At 43.3% G+C, this 19,992-nt stretch overlaps 1 protein-coding gene across 10 annotated transcripts in view; it reads left to right on the forward strand.

Annotated features, from left to right (window-relative positions):
• Window positions 1-821: 821 nt before the first annotated feature.
• The window catches only part of FAM118A (family with sequence similarity 118 member A), a 33,638-nt gene continuing 14,467 nt past the window's right edge, over window positions 822-19,992 (forward strand). For 5 of the 10 annotated variants that reach the window (XR_007772981.1, XR_007772983.1, XR_007772985.1 and 2 more), the window contains exons 1-7: window positions 975-1,122; window positions 12,438-12,493; window positions 14,847-15,099; window positions 16,457-16,678; window positions 17,389-17,517; window positions 17,660-17,945; window positions 18,617-18,775. Coding sequence is in view for 4 of the 10 variants with exons in the window: in XM_050942924.1 (XP_050798881.1) it covers window positions 1,039-1,122; window positions 12,438-12,493; window positions 14,847-15,099; window positions 16,457-16,678; window positions 17,389-17,517; window positions 17,660-17,945 (1,030 nt within the window). In the remaining 6 variants the exon portion in view is untranslated. Of the gene's footprint in view, window positions 917-974; window positions 1,123-6,981; window positions 8,148-12,437; window positions 12,494-14,846; window positions 15,100-16,456; window positions 16,679-17,388; window positions 17,518-17,659; window positions 17,946-18,616; window positions 18,776-19,992 lie in introns of those variants that run through there. The other 5 variants (XR_007772986.1, XM_050942924.1, XM_050942952.1 and 2 more) reach the window with 4 other exon arrangements.

Raw genomic sequence — 19,992 nt, forward strand, 5'->3', positions numbered from 1 at the left:
GCAGCTCCCGCCCTCCCTCTCTTCTGGCACCGCCTCTTGGGGAACAGGTGTAATTGCAGCTTCCCTTCCGCTCTCCCATACAAGTGCCAGTGATTCCGCACCGGCGCAGAATTGCCCCAGAAGGGGGTGTCCCAGGCCTCCCACAGCCCCTGTAGCGCAGGCTGTCAAGGCTCAGCGTGGAGCGCGCACGCGCCCTGGGCGGGGTCCCGGTGTTGGCTGACAGCGCACGGCGGGGAGACTTGCACCAGGGGAGGGGGCTGAGGGGTATTTAGAGCCGGAGCAGGGGGCGAATCCCCCCACGGAGGCGGGGCCGAGCCATGGGCGGGGGTCTGTGTTTGGGAGGACACAGGCGGGCGGGGGAAGAAGCCGCCGCCGCTGCTGCGAGGGCTGAACTGCTGGCCCCGCTCCCTCCTGCCGGCCGGCGCCTTTAGGGGTGAAGCCGGGAGGGAGGCGGCCGCGCGCTCGGATAACGGCAGAAGAGCCCGGCAGCTTTGTGGGTGGTGCGCGCGGGGCGGGGGGACGCTGCCGGGCATACCCCTCCCCCCCGGTCAGGCGCTGCCTGCTTGGCCCGCGCGGCGGAGCCCTGCGGGAGGGGGCTGGGCTCGTTCTCTGCCCCTCACCCTGAGCAGGGGCCGTTACTGCCCCTTGGCGCTGCTGGGAACGGCTCCGCCGCGTGGGGGCTCCGCGCGCAGCTCCTGCCCTGCGGGGGCCTCCCTGCTGCGCGAGCCCGTCCCCCCCCGCCCCCGCGCCGTGGGGCGCGAGGCTGCGGGCGCGCGGCTGTCACAAGCCTAGTGGGGGGTTAAGCTGTCATGAGTCAAAATAGCAGCGTTCCCCATCCCCACGACTTCTACTTTTAGACCACGTCGCTGGACAGAGTCATTACTGAATTCCTGTTCCAAGCGTCCTTCCCGAGCAGGTAACGTGCTGGCTGAGCTTCTCGGCAGGGTTTCCTTTGGGTTCAATAAATAACTGTAACCTGCATCCATTGCACTCGTGGCTGCAGATACCTTTGGGAGGGAGATGAGTGACTGACATTTTATGCAGGCATCAAACAGGAAAATAATTCGGAAGCAGAGTTCCAAGCCTTTTTGGAATGTTTCGGACTTGGCTACTGCACTGCTGGTAAGACTGAGAAATTTATCTCTAAAGGGGAATACTGTATAGGAACTGTTGCGTGCAGGAGATTGGCCTATCTAGTCTGATACTGACCTATTCTTGTTTCCAAGCAAATTAGTGTCCCTTTTGGGGAAGGAGGCACACCTTAAATGCATTTTCTTCTCTGCTGTACACTCTACCGAGTATTCTCTGCAGAGCTCTTTCAAGCAGGCAGCTAGCACGCTGTCTGATAAACCAGATTGCATTAACCAACTTCCAAGCCTAAGTGCCTGCTTGCAAGGAGATCCACCAAATAGAGGACAGTTTCTTTAGGAGAGAGGATGCCAAGCTGGAATAAATACTAAGGACCAATTAACCCTCACTGAGTTTGAATCAGTTACATAAGTAGAGGCACTGGAAACTTTGAGGGTCTGGGACATCAGGGATATGAGTCACCCAGTAGAGACCCAGTCCAGGATGAGTAGTGGGGCGGGGGGGGGGGGGAGAGTTGATCCAACTACTGATCAAAATAATTGATGATTCCCCACAGAGAAGACAGCCTGTCCTGAAGAAGTCATATGATAGGCCAGCTGATTCTCAGGAAACCAACACTGAATACTAACTCCTATTCTAGCTCTAGCCTTCCGTTTTCTAGGCATTGTCACTGAAGAAGTCTTGACAGCATCACCTCTGTTAGTATGTTGGATCCTTCAAAGTCAGGAGCTAGACCAGGCAAAGGCACAGAGATTCATCTAGTAGCAGTGATGAATTACCTCCTTATAGCTATTAAACTCTGATAGAGATTACTTGCTCTTAAGCACACAGCTTTTGAGAAGCAGAAAGTTGCTATGGTATGGCAGAAATAGAAAGATATGGCAGGAACTGTGATGGTAACATTGACAGCTAGTATTGTAGTGCATACTGTGATTGTGTTGTAACATTTAGCATTTAATCATTTTGGAAAGTTACTGATATATTAACAGTTACAGTTAGCAGTATTCTTAGGGACTGGTCCCCCCAAAATTGCATGGAGAGAGTTATGGTACGGTTTTTTTCAGAGTAAAGAAGTTATACTTGTTCAGATATTTTAGACTTATTACCTTTATGTTGCTGCCTCAGACCCCATGTGTCTAGAGAAGCTGTTGATTCATGGATTGCAAGGCCAGAAGGGACCATCATGATCTAATCGGATTTCCTGTGTAACACAAGGCATAGAACTTCCCCAAAATAATTCATAGAGCCTATCTTTTAGGAAAACATCCAATCATGATTTAAAAATGGTCAATTATGGAGAATTGACCATGGCCCTTGGTAAATTGTTCCAGTGGTTAATTATTCTCACTGTTTAAAAAAATAAATTACTTACTTATTTTTGGCTTGAATTTGTCTAGCTTCAACTTCCAGCCATTGGATTATGTTATACCTTTCTCTGCTAAACTGAAGATACCATTATTAAATATTCGCCATTTAGGTACTTATAAACCGTAATCAAGTCACCTCTTAACCTCTGTCTGTTAAACTAATCTTGCTTTCTAGATTTTTATCTGGTTTGTTCTAAATTATTTATTTTAGATTTTGAATGTGCTGTAATTCCCCAAGTGATAAGATGATACACATACTGGGTAGTAGTTTGCCATGGGATTTGTGAAAGGAAGCATTGAGTTATTAAATGTAGCAGCAAAAATGTTTTCACTCTAAAAATATTTGGGAGCCAGAAGTGACATCTAAGATCAGATCCCCTACTGCTGCCCCATCAAAAAAAGTCCTCCTGTGCTTCTAGCAGACACTTTTTTTATTCATTTTTGTCCACCGGTCCCATAATATGCCTCAACAACAAATTAAGCCTTGGAACCCTTAATAAGCTCCATGAAGATGGACCTGAGAGCCTGCCAGGAGCTCTAGGGGCTATGTGTTTGGGCGTATGCAACTGGTTGCACAGTGTGGGCCTTCAGCACCACAACCGTGAACTTTTCCAGCCAAACTAAAATTTCTTCTTCCCCATTTTATAAAACCAAAGCAAACCTATCCAATAGAATTAATTTCATGAAGCCTTGGAACTTTCTAAGGGATTATGAAGTAGTTAAATTAACCTGTCAAAAATGCAGTTCTGGGATTATTTGGAGTTTAAATTGTCTAGAGAAGGCTGTTGGAAGGAGACATAGCTTTGCAAAGGTTACTTTTCAGCATACATTTTGAGGTTGTTGCAGTACTTTGGACCTTACTTTTGGTAAGAAAACTTCTTAGAATGCTCTCCCTTCCATCAGTTCACTATTCCAGCAGAGACACAGAAAGGGGATATTTTCCCAAATAAAAGATCAACAAGGGAATAGCTTTCAGGAGGGGAAGGGTTGGAAGGAGCAGATTATTTGATTGAGTGGAACCAAATGAGACCAGAACTGGTTATTTACATACTTTGTGTTTTCATATACTTGATATTTCATATCTATATTCTTCCTTATTCTGAGTATAGTGCCCTCAGTTTTAAAGTTTTCTTGGTTCCATAGTCTTTTTATAGTATAGAAATGAATTCAGACTAATTCATAATCTTGGTTGCACCAGTATAAATCTAGAGTAACTCCATGAAGGTCAGTGGGTTAATTCTGGATTTACATTGGTGTAACTGAGGGAAGAGGTTGACCTGTTCACTGTAGTTTAACTTTACCTTTGTGGTTAAGTGAATAAGTAGCTTAAACTGGTTTTGCCCTCCAATCATGTTGTATTTCAGTGAATTGTGTAAAAGGAAATGTCATTATCTTTCCATCTTCTGTGATCTACAAAGGACCTATCCGGCAAATCCTGATGAGTCTCCAAATGCAACTACTCTCATGAGCAAAGTTTGCATGACAACCTGAAATGTTAGGAATGTTAATTTAAGAGATGTAACAAAGAAAATTGCTCTAGGGCAGACATCTTGGACACTTTTCTTTTTAATGTTTTCTTACTCTAATTTTCATTAATTTGAGACATGCAAAGTACTTAAGTGTTTGTACTAGGAAACATTAGCATACCAGAAAGGTAAAGTTCTTAATTTGTTTTACAGCTTTAATTGGCCTCCTGCATAACTTAAAAATCATAAATTTGTCTTCAGGGAATGAGTTAGTCATGTTTGCAATCTTGATATGTTTTGGACTGTTTTATTTTTATTGTAGCAAAACCATAATATTAGTAATTGTTTATCATAGATGGGGCTGGGCTAAGTACAGTAACTCCTCACTTTATGTTGTCCCGGTTAACATTGTTTCGTTGTCATGTTGCTGATCAATTAGGGAACATACTCATTTAAAGCTGTGCAATTCTGCGCTCTTACCTTGTTTGGCTGCCTGCTATCTCCACAGCTGGTCTCCCGCCCTCCGGCGGACCCCACGGATCAGTGCCTCCCCCCACCTCCTGCCGGTAGCTATCAGCTGCCTTGCAGTGTTTTGGGGGCAGGAGGGAGGGGGGAAGAGTGAGGACTGGGCACGCAGGCTCCCCCTGCCTCCCAAACGCCACAAGCCAACGGACTGCCGTGAGCAGGCAGGGGGAGGGAAGGGGAGCCTGTGTGCCAAGTCCTTGCTCCTCCCTCCTGCCCCCTAAACACAGCAAGCCAGCTGATTGCCCCAGCAGGAGGGAGGGGGTAGGAGCGAGGATTTGGAGCACCTCCCCTGCCTTCTGCTGGCAGTAATCAGCTGGCTTGCGGCGTTTAGAAGGGAGGAGAGGGAGGGGGGAGGAGTGAGGATGCAGTATGGGAAGTAAAGGGGGAGGAGATGGGGTGGGAGAAGAGGCAGGTCAAGGATGGGGCTTGGGGAAGGGAGGGAGTGGGCAGGCTGAGGGTTGAGGCTTCTCCTAGCCTACAGCACCTTCAGCCTCCTTGCCTGCCTAATCTCCAGTACCAGTGGGCTGTGCCTGTGTAGGGTAAGGCAGGGGTGCCTCCCAACTATAGTACAGTATGTTTGTAAACACACAGCATGTGCACACTAATTCCCTTCCCCCCCTGCGTAGTATTAAATTGCTTGTTTAAAATGTATATAATGCCTTTCATCTGGCAAAAAAAAAAAAAAAAAATTCCCTGGAACCTAACCCTCCTATTTACATTAATTCTTATGGGGAAATTGGATTTGTTTAACATCATTTCACTTAAAGTCGCATTTTTCAGGAACATAACTACAACGTTAAGTGAGGCGTTATTGTAATTCTTTAGAACCTGGAATATTCTATAAACCTTCCTGATATAGTAACTTTCTAAAATGATGTCAGATGTTTGAAGGAGCAGAGGTATCTTATTGGACTTGTGTGCAAAATTAGGTTTATAAATTGCATTTTCTCTAACGTATTCTTCAGTGTGAGCTACACTAACTATAAGCCTATTTTGGGGGAAGTGGTTAACCTCCGCAATCTCTAATAGGTATATAAATACTTTTGATCTTCCTTAATAGTGGCAGGTGGAGAACTATGATTACTGCTGGTGTGGAGAGCTCTGGCAGCAGCATTCTTTCATAGGTTACCTTGAAATGGTAAATGCTCATCCAATTCTGAGGCATGCAGGGTCATGGTTGAAAAATGTGACGACATAACAGCTTTACTTGAGTTCTCCATTTTGCTCTGTTTTGCTTCCTAAAGTTAGATCTGTGCACTTTCTTTAGCTAACTCTGTATAAGCATAACAGTACTATACTTTGCACTTGAGAATCTACTTACTGCAAGAAAGATAAAACAGAAAATATTGACAGTTCATTCAAGTTGGGAGGTTCATAATGCTATGGAAGTAATAATGATATGTACATATTTTACACAAATCCAGAAAAAATGCCCATGGTATTTCTAGAGCAGAAAGGGCTCAGCTGGGATAGGTGTTTCTAGATGCTCTGCTAATAAGTGACTTACAAATCCTTGTAGATACCACTTCATTTAAAATAAGTTGTTAATGGGGTCCATTCAGTTCTTCATGTGATGTGGTCATCTGATTTACTCATGAAGTAGAGGGCTGATATAAGAACCTCTGAGCCACTGACCTTAGCAAAGGAGCTGTGTAGGAGACTGTAAGGAGGGAGGGATAGCTCAGTGGTTTGAGCATTGGCGTGCTAAACCCAGGGTTGTGAGTTCAATCCTTGAGGGGGCCATTTAGGGAAATGGGGATTGGTCCTGCTTTGAGCAGGGAGTTGGACTAGATGATCTCCTGAGGTCCCTTCCAACCCTAATAACCTATGAGGTCAGCTATGTAGGAGGCCTCTTCCACCCTGTGTGCACTGCAGAAATGGAGTCTCCATGAGTGCTGGGCAAGTCTTGCAGTTACATGGATCCAGTAGTCCCAACACTCTGTGGTAGGATGTGGAGTAGCCATAATGACTATTTCAGTGTGTAAACAGGATTACTGGACCAACAGTCTTTTGGGGAGCATGGCTGATTTCTGACCCTTTCATCTTCTTATGGAGTTTCATAAAGCAAATTAATTTAACTGAAGTGAAATCATTTGGACTTCTTGGAGGAATAATGCATTATACACTAAAGTTCACTGGACTGCTAGTGGTGACCGGTGACATCAGTGAATGTATAATAATAAATGTAACCATGTGGGACGGGATAGTATTGAGAACAAAGTTTGCCTATTTAGCCAGACACATCATGTTTAAATATAACTTAAGGAAATAACCTTGAAGAGATTTTCTTTTCTTTTTCTGTATCATGTTTGTGTTTTATGACTTATAAATTCAGTAGTATGCATTTGCTAATGGGATTGTTTTGTAAGAGCTGAAACACTTTTTAAGCAGTTAAAATATTTTCATATGAATCTTTTACAGTTGCCCTAAATGAGGAGTGTAAGTATGTGATATTTATATATTTTGGAAAACAAAAAGAATGTACGCTTAGATGAACTGCCTTTCCTCCACTTGCCACTCAAATTTGGGGTTAAGGAAAGCACAAACATAACTTTGAAAAAAATTGCTTTCTCTCTTCTTGAATCTAGATGTAGGGCACATCCTCAGTTGGTGTAAATTGTCATATCTCCACTTAAATCAATTGACAACTTTGAAATCAAAGTCCTTCTTCTGTTAGTTTTACTGTCTGTGAGAAGTCATACATAAATTGTTGATTTTGCATTTTCAATTAAGAAACTGTCAAATACATCAATATTTAATTTTGGCAGTAATCGTTGGGTGTTTTTTAGGTATTGCATATATAAACTGAGCCCTGGTCTACATTACAAGTTTAGGTTGAATTTAGCAGCATTGCATCGATTTTAACCCTGCACCCATCCACACAACGAAGCTGTTTTTTCCGACTTAAAGGGCTCTTAAAATCAATTTCTGTACTCCTCCCACGAGGGGATTAGCGCTGAAATTAACCTTGCCAGGTCGAATTGGGGTAGTGTGGTTGCAATTCAACGGTATTGGCCTCCAGGAGCTATCCCAGAATGTTCCATTGTGACCTCTCTGGACAGTGCTCTCAACTCAGATGCACTGGCCAGGTAGACAAAAAAGGCTTGTGAACTTTTGAATCTAATTTCCTGTTTGGCCAGCATGGCAATCTGCAGGTGAATGCAGATCTCATCAGCAGAGGTGACCATGATGGAGTCCCAGAATCGCAAAAGAGCTCCAGCATGGACCAAACAGGAGGTACGGGATCTGATCGCTGTATGGGGAGATGAATCCGTGCTATCAGAACTCCATTCCAAAAGACAAAATGCCCAAACATTTGAAAAAATCTCCAAGGTCATGAAGGACAGAGGCTATAACAGGGACCCACAGCAGTACCATGTGAAACTTAAGTAGCTGAGGCAAGCCTACCAAAAAACCAGAGAGGCAAATGGCTGCTCCGGGTCAGAGCCCCAGACATGCCACTTCTATGATGAGCTGCATGCCATTCTAAGAGGTGCAGCCACCACTACCCCAACTCCATCAGTGGAGTAGCATGCAACAGGAATGTGGGTTTTGGTGATGAGGAAGATAGCTCACAGCAGGCAAGCGGAGAAACTGTTTTCCCCAACAGCCAGGAACTGTTTCTCGACCTGGAGCCAGTACCCCCCGAACCCATCCAAGGCTGCCTCCCGGAACTCGCCAGGTGGAGAAGGCACCTCTGGTGAGTGTACATTTGTAAATAATATACATGGTTTAAAAGCAAGCATGTTTAATGATTAATTTGCCCTGGCATTCGTGGCCAGTACAGCTACTGGAAAAGTCTGAATGTGTCTGGGGGTGGAGTGGAAATCGTCCAGGGACATCTCCATAAAGCTCTCCTGGATGTACTCCCAAAGCCTTTGCAAAAGGTTTCTGGGAAGGGCAGCCTTATTCCATCCTCCATGGTAGGACACTTTACCATGCTAGGCCAGTAGCACGTAGTCTGGAATCATTGCATAACACAGCGTATGGTCCCAGTGTTTGCTGGCATTCAAACAACATCTGTTCTTTAGCTCTCTGTTATCCTCAGGAGAGTGATATCATTCATGGTCACTTGGTGAAATAGGTTGATTTTTATTAAAGGGACATTCAGAGGTGCTCGTTCCTGCTGGTCTGTTTGCCTGTGGCTGAACAGAAATGTTCCCCACTGTTAGCCATGCGGTGGGGGGAGGAGTGAAGCGATCATCCCAGAGAATTGGGTGTGTGTATGGGGTGGGGGGGGTGTTAACCTGAAAACCACAGCCCCTCATTTTAAATGGCCAACCCAATGGCTGCTTAGTATGGGAAATGAGAGCGTTGCTGTTTGAAACCATTCCCACATGTTCTGAAGGTTAAAGAAGCTAAAAGACTGTGTCTTACCATGGCTGCCTGCATGCCAAGTTCTGTTGCCTGGCCCTGCGTGAGTGATCTCTCACACCAACCTGGCATACCCTCAATAGGAGGCAAAATGCGACCTTGTACCGAAAGCACATGTGCTATGTAATGTTAACAGCAAGGTTTACCATGAGTCTATCCATTGTTCTCTAAAATGTGTCTTTTTAACTACCACTTTCCTTTCCCCCCCTGCCTCCTTCCACCAGCTGCAAATGTTTCAATGCTCACACTATCTTCTTCGCTAGCCTCTGGGAAGGAGGTTAGAAGGCAAAAATAATGCACTCATGATGAAATGTTCTCTGAGCTCATGCAGTCCTCCCACACAGAAAGAGCACAGCAGAATGCGTGGAGGCAGACCATGTCAGAGTCCAGGAAAGCACAATATGAATGCGAGGACAGGTAATGGGCTGAAGATAATAAGTGGCAGGCTGAAGGTGGTAGGTGGCATCAGCTTGCTGACCGAAGGCAAGAGGCAATGGTGAGGCTACTGGAGGAACAAACTGATACGCTCCGGCGTATGGTTGAGGTTTAGGAAAGGCAGCATGAGCACAGACTGCCACTACAGGCCCTATATAACCAGCTGCCCTCCTCCCCAAGTTCCATAGCCTCCTCAGTCAGATGCCCACGAACATGGTGGGGGGGCCTCCAGGCACCCAACTACTCCACCCCAGAGGACTGCCCAAGCAACAAAGCTGGCATTCAATAAATTTTAAAGTGCAGTGTGGCCTTGTCTTTCCCTCACCCCACCCGCTGCTTCCCTCCTCCCCCACCCCTCCCGGGCTACCTTGGCAGTTGTTCTCCTATTTGTGTGATGAATTAATAAAGAATGTATGAATGTGAAGCAGCGACTTCATTGCCTCTGCAAGTGGTGACTGAAGGGAGGAGGAGAGGGTGGTTAGCTTACAGGGAAGTAGAGTGAACCAAGGGTGGGTGGGGGTTCATCAAGGAGAAACACAGAACTTTCACACTGTAGCCTGGCCAGTCATGAAACTGGTTTTCAAAGCTTCTCTGATGCGCACTGTGCCCTCCTGTACTCAGCTAACAGCCCTGGCATGTGGCTGCGTGTAATCAGCGGCCAGGTGATTTGCCCCAACCTCCCACCCCGCCATAAACGTCTCCCCCTTACTCTTACAGATATTGTGGAGCGCACAGCAAGCAGTAATAAAAATTGGGAATATTGGTTTCGCTGAGGTCTATCTGAGTCAGTAAATTGTGCCAACAAGCTTTTAAACGTCCAAATGCACGTTCTACCACCACTCTGCACTTGCTGAGCCTATAGCTGAACAGCCCCTAACTACTGTCCAGGCTGTCTGTGTATGCAGGGCCGGCTTTAGCAAGTGTCGAGTGCGGGGCTTGTACTCACTGGGCGGCGCTCCCAGTCTTTGGCAGCACTTCGGCTTGCTGGCTGGGAGAGCGGGGCCACAGGGCTTGCTGTGCTCCGGCCAGCCCTCTGGCCAGGGAGCGGGGCCACCAAAGACCCCAGCGGAGCTGACTGCTGTCGGGGTGAGTTAAAAAAAAAAAGAAGGCGCCTAAGGCGTGGGACCCGATTCCGGGGAATTGGGCGAATCGGCCTAAAGCCGTACTTGTGTGTCTGGCTTCATGAGCCATGGCGTTAAGGGGTAGGCTGGGTCCTCAAGGATAACTATTGGCATTTCAACATTCCCAACTGTTATTTTCTGATCTGGGAAGAAAGTCCCTAGCTGCAGCTTTTGAAGCAGACCAGAGTTCCTGAAGATGCGAGCATCATGTACCTTTCCTAGCCATCCCACATTGATGTTGGTGAAACATCTCTTGTGATCCACCAGTGCTTGCAGCACCACTGAAAAGTACTCCTTGCAGTTTATGTACTGGCTGCCAAGGGGGTCCGGCCCCAAGATAGGGATATGGGTTCCGTCTGTTGCCCCACCACAGTTAGGGAATCCCATTGCAGTAAAGCCATCCACTATGACCTGCACATTTCCCAGAGTCACTACCCTTGATATCAGCAGCTCAGTGATTGTGTTGGCTATTTGGATTGCAGCAGCCCCCACAGTCAGTTTGCTCACTCCAAATTGATACCTGACTGACCGGTAGCTGTCTGGCATTGCAAGCTTCCAGAGGGCTATTGCCACTTGCTTGTGAGCTGTGAGGGCTGCTCTGATCTTGGTATTCTGGCATTTCAGGGCAGGGGAAAGCAAGTCACAAAGTTCCATGAAAGTGCCCTTATGCATGTGAAAGTTTTGCAGCCATTGGGAATCATCCCAGACCCGCAACACTATGCGGTCCCACCAGTCTGTGCTTGTTTCCTGGGCCCAGAATCAGCATTTCATGGCATGAATCTGCCCCATTAACACCATGATGTCCACATTGCTGGGCTCCATACTTCAAGAGAAGTCTGTATCTATATCTTCATCACTCTTATCACCGTGCTGCTGTCGCCTCCTTGCCTGGTTTTGCTTTTGCAGGTTCTGGTTCTGCATATACTACAGGATAATGTGTGGTGTTTACAGTGCTCATAATTGCCATGGGGTGATCTGAGTGGGCTCCATGCTTGCCGTGCCATGGCGTCTGCGCTGAAAAAAGGCATGAAATGATTGTCTGCCGTTGCTCTGGTGGAGGGAGGGACGATTGATGACATGGCTTACAGAGCTGGCATACCAGGAACTAAAATCAACAAAGGGGGTGGGTTTGCATCAAGGAGAAACACACACAACAGCCACCTCAAGGACTGAACTCAAAACCCTGGGTTTAGCAGGCCAATGCTCAAACCACTGAGCTATCCCTACTCCCACTATTCATGGAGGGAGGGAGGAGAAAATAATACAAAACAAATCTGGTGTATTTCTTGTTTCAATCCAGTCCATCTCTCTTATACATCTTAGGCTGGTAGCAGACGGGTGCAGTATGACTGCAGGCAGGACTGAATCTCCATGAGATGAAACTTAAAAAGAGAATGACCTGGAGTCACTCTCATTTATGTCCAGGCACCCTTGACAAACCTCACTGAGGTCTGCCAGGAGCACCCATGTCTGCCCAGGCGCCTCTAAATGACCTCACCAAGGTCGGCTAAAAGAGCACGCAGGAGATGATGACGGCTACCACTCGTAATGCACCATCTGCTGCCAAAAGGCAATGAGCTGCTGCTGTGTAGCAATGCAGTACCACGTCTGCCAGCACCCAGGAGATGTATGGTGACGGTGAGCTGAGCAGGCTCCATGCTTGCCATGGTATGGCGTCTGCACAGGTAACCCAGGAAAAAAGGGTCAAAACGATTGTCTGCCGTTTCTTTCACGGAGGGAGGGGGGCCTGATGATGTGTACCCAGAACCACCTGCAACAATGTTTTTGACCCATCAACCCAGAATTCCAATAGGCAGCGGAGACTGCGGGAACCGTGGGGTAGCTTCCCACAGTGCAATGCTCCAGAAGTCAATGCTAGCCTTGGTACTGTGGATGCACTTTGCCGAGTTAATGATCTTAAGTGGGGGGACACACAATCGACTGTATAAAATCGATTTCTAAAAAATTACCTTCTATAAATTTGACCTAATTTCATAGTATAGACATACCCTGAGGTATTAAGAGTTGCTAAACTTTTTTTTTTTTTTTTTTCAAAATAGGGTTCAGAGATGGACTCAGAAGAAAGTGCAACCAACAGAAGTGAACAAAAATCAAGGTAAATATAATGGTAACTAGTGTGTGAGAGAGAGGGTAGGAATTTTGTTCCTTGGGGATCACCCACTGAGACTCTTGAGTCAAAGGTAACTGTGGGAGTGAGCATGAAGCTTAAAGATTTCAGATGCACCTTTATGAAAAGTTATCGATCATAGTTGCTGCTTTAGCCTTCCAAAATGTTTTGTATGCTGTTTTACTTCCCTTCCTACTTGTTTAGACTCTAATCCTCAAAAAGATTCATACAGGCAGACTCCCTCTGAGTTCTGTAGATTCAGTGGAACTCTGAGAGCATAAGGGTTCTCCCATTTGGATTCCTTTGAGGATTGGGCCTTAATGTCTGAAATTTTCTGCAAAGCAACATGGAAAGTGTGGGAGTTTTTTTGTTTTTGTTGTTTTGTTTTTAAATATCAGTATGAAAACTCAATAAGTTAACAAATGTGCAAAAGTCAAGGCCACCAATGACAAGGCCTCTTGAGTTAATTGCTGTACATGATGGTCTCCCTTTATTGGCTTAAGAGCAGCATGAAAATAGTTTCAGTACGGGCTATGACAACTGGGTGAAGGAAAAAAAGAAAAATTATTGGGAGAGAAGATTACTTTATAAAACTACCCAAAATGCCCAAACTTTAATATTTTAAATAAGGTTTACAAATGGCACCACATATGCTCAAAAGTCTGTTAACTTTTGCCTGAGAACATAACTTTTCCATTGCCAGTATATTTAATACTTGGTTAAGCTGTTAGTGAGAAAGAGGTAGCATGTATGCCTGAAGGAAACAATCAATTTGTGTGTGCTGTAGCAGAAAGAAATGTGAGCATAAAAGCAGTATTTTATTTGTATAAACCAGCTCCTTAGCCACTTTAGTTGTTGCTGTGCCTGAGGCAATTTCAACAGGGATGTTTAACTTGTTGCTTATAGATTCAGGTAATGTGACCTAGCAATCCCAATTGCTTACCCACCTCCAGCAATGATATAAGGGCTGTTTTAAGAGTTAAATATTGTAGACCAAATTTAATATTGAATATTTGTCAGATTATTGTTTGAGTTCTTCCACATTATTGAAATATATTTCACATCTCTATTAGATAATCATACCAGTTTTTTTCACAAATTTGTAATGTGCATATGATGTAAATAACCAGAGCTTTGTAGATTATGCCTGTGTAACTTTATATTCTATAACTATGCACAGTTTTAGCAGAAAAAAAGGGTTTTCAAGATTGTCTGCTGAAGCCAAGATTAATGAGAAGCTACAAAACTTCAAAAATAAATGAAAAAAAAACTTCTTTTCTGAATTTCTTTCTTTAATTGCCTGAAATAATTGAAAATGAGGCTTCCCTTTCTCAGTAATTCTATCCATTTTACCAAGCTTTCTGCATTCAAGGATGATTTTGGACTAATGGAGATGTTGCTTTACAAAGACCAATTTTACTTTTAGTTTTGCAGAAAGCCTCCCCATGAGACTTGCCTGAGAATTCCTTGTGCTTGCTGTTGTACAGCTAATACCTAGGGGCAGCTCATGCAGGCAACATTTTTGGGTGAATCTGTGTTTAAGCCTGAAGCTTTCTATAGCCCTAGAGAAGATAATTAATGATCATAAACAGAAAACAGCCAAGGGAGTTGTTTAGGTGAAGAGAGCATGTATGTGACTATCTTTCACACCACAACTGTACATGAATGTACTGTATGCTGCAGCATTTGATTAACATGCAGATGAACTAGAACCTTATTCCTTTTGTCTTTTTAAAATATTTCAACTTTGCCATTAATGTCTCTATATTTATTTAGTAAATCTTTCAATGGTACTATGAAGTACAGCTCTCTTAAAAGAACTGCTGAAAGGATGACTGGGTGGCCCAAAGGATTGAAAATTGGCGATAGTTAGTTTCATTTCTAGATTGCCAGTTTAAATCCAGCTAAGTATATTAGTGAGTGAAAGCTATTGTTGTTTTTTGGCTGTTAAGTAAAAGTAAACTATGTGAAATTAATTTGGTTTGAGTACAATTCTTGATCACAAATCCCATCAGCCCGGTTTGCAATAATTGTCATATTAGTTGCAGTCACAGCATACAGGCCAAAGACAGAGTAGTAGGAGGTCTCATACCCATTCTCTCATCCTAGAGGTGGTTTCTCTTCCTTAGGGTTGAGGTATGTTGACCTCTCACTTTGAGAAAGCTGATCTGTTGAGAAACAGAGCATTTCTACTCTAGGGCTGTCAATTTGGCACTTTTTACTTTTTACAAGCACTAACAGTTCACATGGACACACTAAATTGGTCTTCTATCAAAATCCTAAGAAACGTTGACAAGATAAACAGTGTGTAGAAAATGTAGGTCTTCTGTTTTTATTTTAGGAAGATTTTAAGAAGTCTAATAAGGAAGCAGCCTTGGGATCTTCTTTTGGTAATTGGAACCGGAGTGAGTGCTGCTGTAGCACCAGAAATACCAGCTCTTGGCTCATGGAGGAGCTGTATTGAAGCTGTGATTGAAGCAGCTGAACAGCTGGAGGTGCTTCATCCAGGAGACGTTGCTGAATTCCGCAAAAAAGTGATCAAAGACAGAGACTTGCTTGTAGTTGCACATGATCTCATAAGAAAGATGTCCCCAGTGAGTGCGTAAATAGTACTTATTAATTAAAGACATTATTATTATAGCAGTATTCCTAGGTTTTGAGCCCTTTGGGGGCAGAAAGAGTCGGTTTTACTATACAGTACTTAGCACAATTGGGTCTTGATTTCTAATAGGGACTTGTAGGGGTTACTGCTGTGTGTGTGTGTGTGTGTGTGTGTGTGTAAATTATTTTACTTGCATTAATTTGAATGTTTTATTTCAAACCTCATTGAAAACTGTGGAAACAGATTATTCTAATTGCCAAGACGCTTGTGTTATGATAAGGCAGAGTCTGTCAGTGTTATTTTGAACTCAAATAGGAATTTATAGCCTTGCTGACTGAAACCAGAGATTGCACAGAAATGTTGACAGACCTTGACACTATTGATAGGCTTAAGTTGTCCCAGCTCCATTTATTTCAAATAAGGAAAGTCCACACATGTCCTATGTGCATCTATGCCACTGATTTTGAGATTGAGAAGTTTTCTTCGGGAAATCCATTAAAAACAGCCTGAAGTCTTCCAGCAGAAATGATTCCAGTGGAGAATACAGAAGGAGAATATAGATAAAATTTGTCATCTATATCGAGAGAGGCGTGCGCACACACCATAATACTCCCATCCCCTCAAGGAAAATTCTGCATATACAGATGGGCTTTGCAGCTCATCCTGAAGATTAAGAATCTCTGCCTTGGTTGAGCAAAAGTGATTTCCTGAGACAAGGACTCTCTGAAAGCACCCCAGACTTTAAATCTAGAGAACAGTAACTTTTGATCTCAAAGGTAATGACAGCACTTGTGATTTCCCATGAAGCTAGGACCCTAACTCTATACAGCTTCTAAACATGAACATCAGCACATTGAATTGCACCTGGAAGTGATCAGGAAGCCAGTGCAGTCTGTGGAACTCTGATGTGTTGTGAACTCCCTCTGGTCTACCCGTCATGGAGATTGGGCATCCAGCTAAAAGATGAGTGGAGCATATTTTAATATTTCAGTTTGGAAATGACAGGTTTAACTGTGGCAAACTACAGAAGAGATTCCCCCCCCCCCGCCTCCCTCCCAGGCCTATACGTCACACAAGTTGATTCCTGTCAAAAAGCTTTAGAAAAGTGGATGACCTTACTATATGAGCTATGTAAATAATACAGCGATGTGTGAAGCCATTCAAATTTATCTTTGACATTTCAAACCCTAATATTTTATGTACTATAGGAGCTGTCTAAATATCATTATTTTAGTAAATTCCTTTTAAAGAAAAGTATTGGGATAAATGGTTAAGGACTGTTGCTGTCCTGCTGAAGGCGATTACAGTACTTATTTTTAACTATACACCATATTTATCTTTTTCTTCAGCGCACAGGTGATACCAAGCCCAACTTTTTCCAGGATTGCTTAATGGAGGTGTTTGATAACTTGGAACAACATATTCAGAATCCTGTTGTTCTACAGTCAGTCCTCAGGCTAATGGAGAGAGGCACTATGGTCCTTACAACAAACTATGACAATTTACTTGAGATTTTTGGTCAGCAACAGGGTAAACCCATGGAGTCTTTAGACCTGAAAGATAAGGATAAGGTATGGTAAGGCAATGAAATGTCAGGACTTCTTATAGGGGAAAGGAGTTGTCTTGTACTTTTGCAGGTTTTTTCACTAGTTACTCATTGAAAATCTTTACTACTTTAGTTTTCTGTAAAACTTTACAGTGAAGTAAAATAATAGACATGGACAGTTTTCATTGTCCGTTTTGAATAATGTGATACAATTTGCCAGAAAATACCAATGGTAGATTTCTTATTTACAGAAACAGTTCATGTGGATGACGTAACTGTAACAATCACAAATGTATCTTAAAGTAGTGAAGTGATTAACTCATCACACAGACACTGGAAAGGAAGACTCAAAGATGTCTGACGGGTGTGAAGATTTTTCTTTCTGCTTTACTCTTGATGTCTTCTGTTTTTGTAAAAAGCTAGAATGCTCTTCATCAAATTAAAATAAGTTTCTTTTGGTCAAAAGAGCAAAAAGCCTTTAAAATGTTATTGTTTATATTATATTCTGAACACTTTACAGTCTACAATTCAGGCACTTCTGTTTCAAAATTTTAGTAGTTTAACTGTTTTTTCTATAACTTATACAAGTGATGGCTGATACTGTGGTCTTAGTACACAAAGGACAAAAATGATCAACTGCTTTACATGTTTGGGCACTTGTACAAGAATATAGTTCCCCTTTTTCAGTAGTATAATATAATTCAAAGTAAATATTACATTCATGATTTGCTTTAGGTTCTTCAGTGGGCAAGAGGTCATATAAAGTATGGAGTTCTTCATATTCATGGCTTGTATACAGATCCCTGTGGAATGGTGTTGGATCCTTCAGGATATAAAGATGTTACTCAAGACCCTGAAGTAATGGTACGTGTGACTTTAATTCAAGAATATACTGTGTTTTGCCAAACTGAGTGTTTCATTTCTTTTTATGTGTGTGAAACTTTGACTCATGTGTCTTTGGCCATATAGATAACATTTTTCTTTTGGATGTTAATATTCTTAACAGGAGGTTCTGCAGAACTTGTATCTGACCAAATCCTTCTTGTTTGTGGGCTGTGGAGAGACTCTTCATGATCAAATATTCCAGGCTCTTTTTCTGTATACTGTAAAGAATAAAGTAGATTTAGAACATTATATGTTGGTGGTTAAAGAAAATGAAGACCACTTTTTTAAACTCCAGGCAGACATGCTTCTGCATGGAATAAAAGTAGTATCCTATGGTGATTGCTTTGAATATTTCCCGGAGTATGTCCAAGATCTAACTGCTCAAATCTGCAAGCAGAGGAGTCCAGGTATTTTTGTTTTGTTATTTTATAATGAACTTCTGTGTGTGCAACTGAATTCTTCTTAGTATATTCTTCGTGCAAGTGGCACATGATTTGAGATGTTAATCCAGTGGGTAGTTACAAGTGCATGCATGAAAATCTCTGCTTCTGATTGACATACTGAGTAGGAGCATATAATAACAAAATTGTAACTGAATTTTTATACTTTCAAATGTTTGGATTTCTTGTAAATTTACCCTTTGCTCTGAATTTCCTGCTTGCTTAGTGTATTTGTCAACTATAGTGTTCTTGTAAGGATTTATCCCTTAAACTTCACTTTCATTAAGTGCAGTTCCCCAGATAAAATATTTGGTTGTAGGCATTATGAGAGTTCAGAGAAGATAACAAAAATGCTTAAAAGGCTGTACGGATTGACTCAAGAGGAAAGCTAACAGATACGTATAGTTTGGCTAAGCATGAAGTTGGAACATAAAATTACAATGCATCTGACGAAGTGGGTATTCACCCACGAAAGCTCATGCTCCAATACATCTGTTAGTCTATAAGGTACCACAGGACTCTGCTGCTTTTACAGATCCAGATTAACACGGCTACCCCTCTGATATATAAAATGACATGTGATTGGTGTACACATAAAAGATAAACTTATCAAATGTCTTGTTTTTTAAATACAAAAGTAAAAAAGGGAGATGAAGAGAGAAAAAGGATGACAAATACTTTGGACATGCTTTCCCAGCAATCTTCTTTCTTCAAGTGTTAGTGCATAGATGAGGTTTATTCTACTGTGGCCTTCATCAGGACACTGGAGAAATATCAACAAGGGAAACTAACTTTGGGTAACAGATAGTAATAATTTCTCAGCTGTTCTCAGTTATGTCTGCTAAACTGTTGTGACTAGAACTCTGTCAACGTGATTATAAAACAGTAAGTTCAAAAAAATTTGAAGTGCACGCGGATGCCTTACTGGGGTATTGATTTCTATAACATATAGTCTTATCCAGATTCCAGAATAGAGATTAGGTGAGTGGTGGATTTCTCCAAGAAGGCCACTGAAACCTCTAGGTCTTCAGGAGGTTGGGTATGTAGGACATTTAAGAAAAGTCTGGATGTGTTTGATCACTTCCTACTGGGACACATATTGAAAAGCAGATCTTTGCAGATACTGGCTGTGGACTTGAGTCTGTCCTTTAGACGTACTTCTACTGGTTAGTCCTATACACACACTTTTTTTTAAAAGGTCTGAACAGCAACTAATAGCTAGTCAGTCAGATGCAAACCAAAAATTGATCTGATGACAGCCAGTGTAACATGCTGATTAAAATCTGAATTAAAAGGAAAAATGCCATGCACCCACATCAGTGGGTGGGGGAACTTGATGAGGGTAGTGGTGAAAGGGGAACAGTCCCAGTAGCAAGGGAGGAAGACACTCACCAAGGAACAATAGGAAGCTCTTCCCCTTGGGAGTCTCTGGAACCCACTGGCCAGCTGGGGAGAAAGGTGCTGACTGGCCAGCATTCTCCAGCTCCCAGGATTTAGCCTCTTTCAGCTCCATTCCAGCAGGCCACACTACTCACCCAAACAGGAATGAGAATGCTACCTGATGGATTCTGTGGGTCTAGCCAATTACGAGTTTAAGAGGTCAGGAAGGAACTTTTTTTCCCATGGGCCAATTGCCAGAGGACCAAGGAGTATTTTGCTGCCTTCATGGCACCTTCAGGCCACAGTGGGTTGAGTAGGAACGTGCTTAATACCTAACTAAGGTACTGGGGTGGAGTTGTTTATTTGTCACAACTTGTGTCTGGTTTCCAGGGTGGTTAAGAGAATAAAATGAATGGTTCCCAGAGGTAAAAGACTGGATTTTGATAATGGGCTTTGGACTCATGATAGGTTCAGACTTTGTGGGCTGAAGTCAGACCTTGTGGGCTGAGGACCCCACCCTGCTGCATGCTCTGTTCCCCTTATGGGGTGCTAGGACTCAGAGCTGAGTCCTGGGGGGTAGGCTGAGGAGAGCCACCCCATGTTATAGGTTGTATGGTAAGGAACCCTGTAACTC

The sequence above is a fragment of the Gopherus flavomarginatus genome, chromosome 1 (assembly GCF_025201925.1).
Source record: "Gopherus flavomarginatus isolate rGopFla2 chromosome 1, rGopFla2.mat.asm, whole genome shotgun sequence".
Classification (NCBI taxonomy): Eukaryota; Metazoa; Chordata; order Testudines; family Testudinidae; genus Gopherus; species Gopherus flavomarginatus.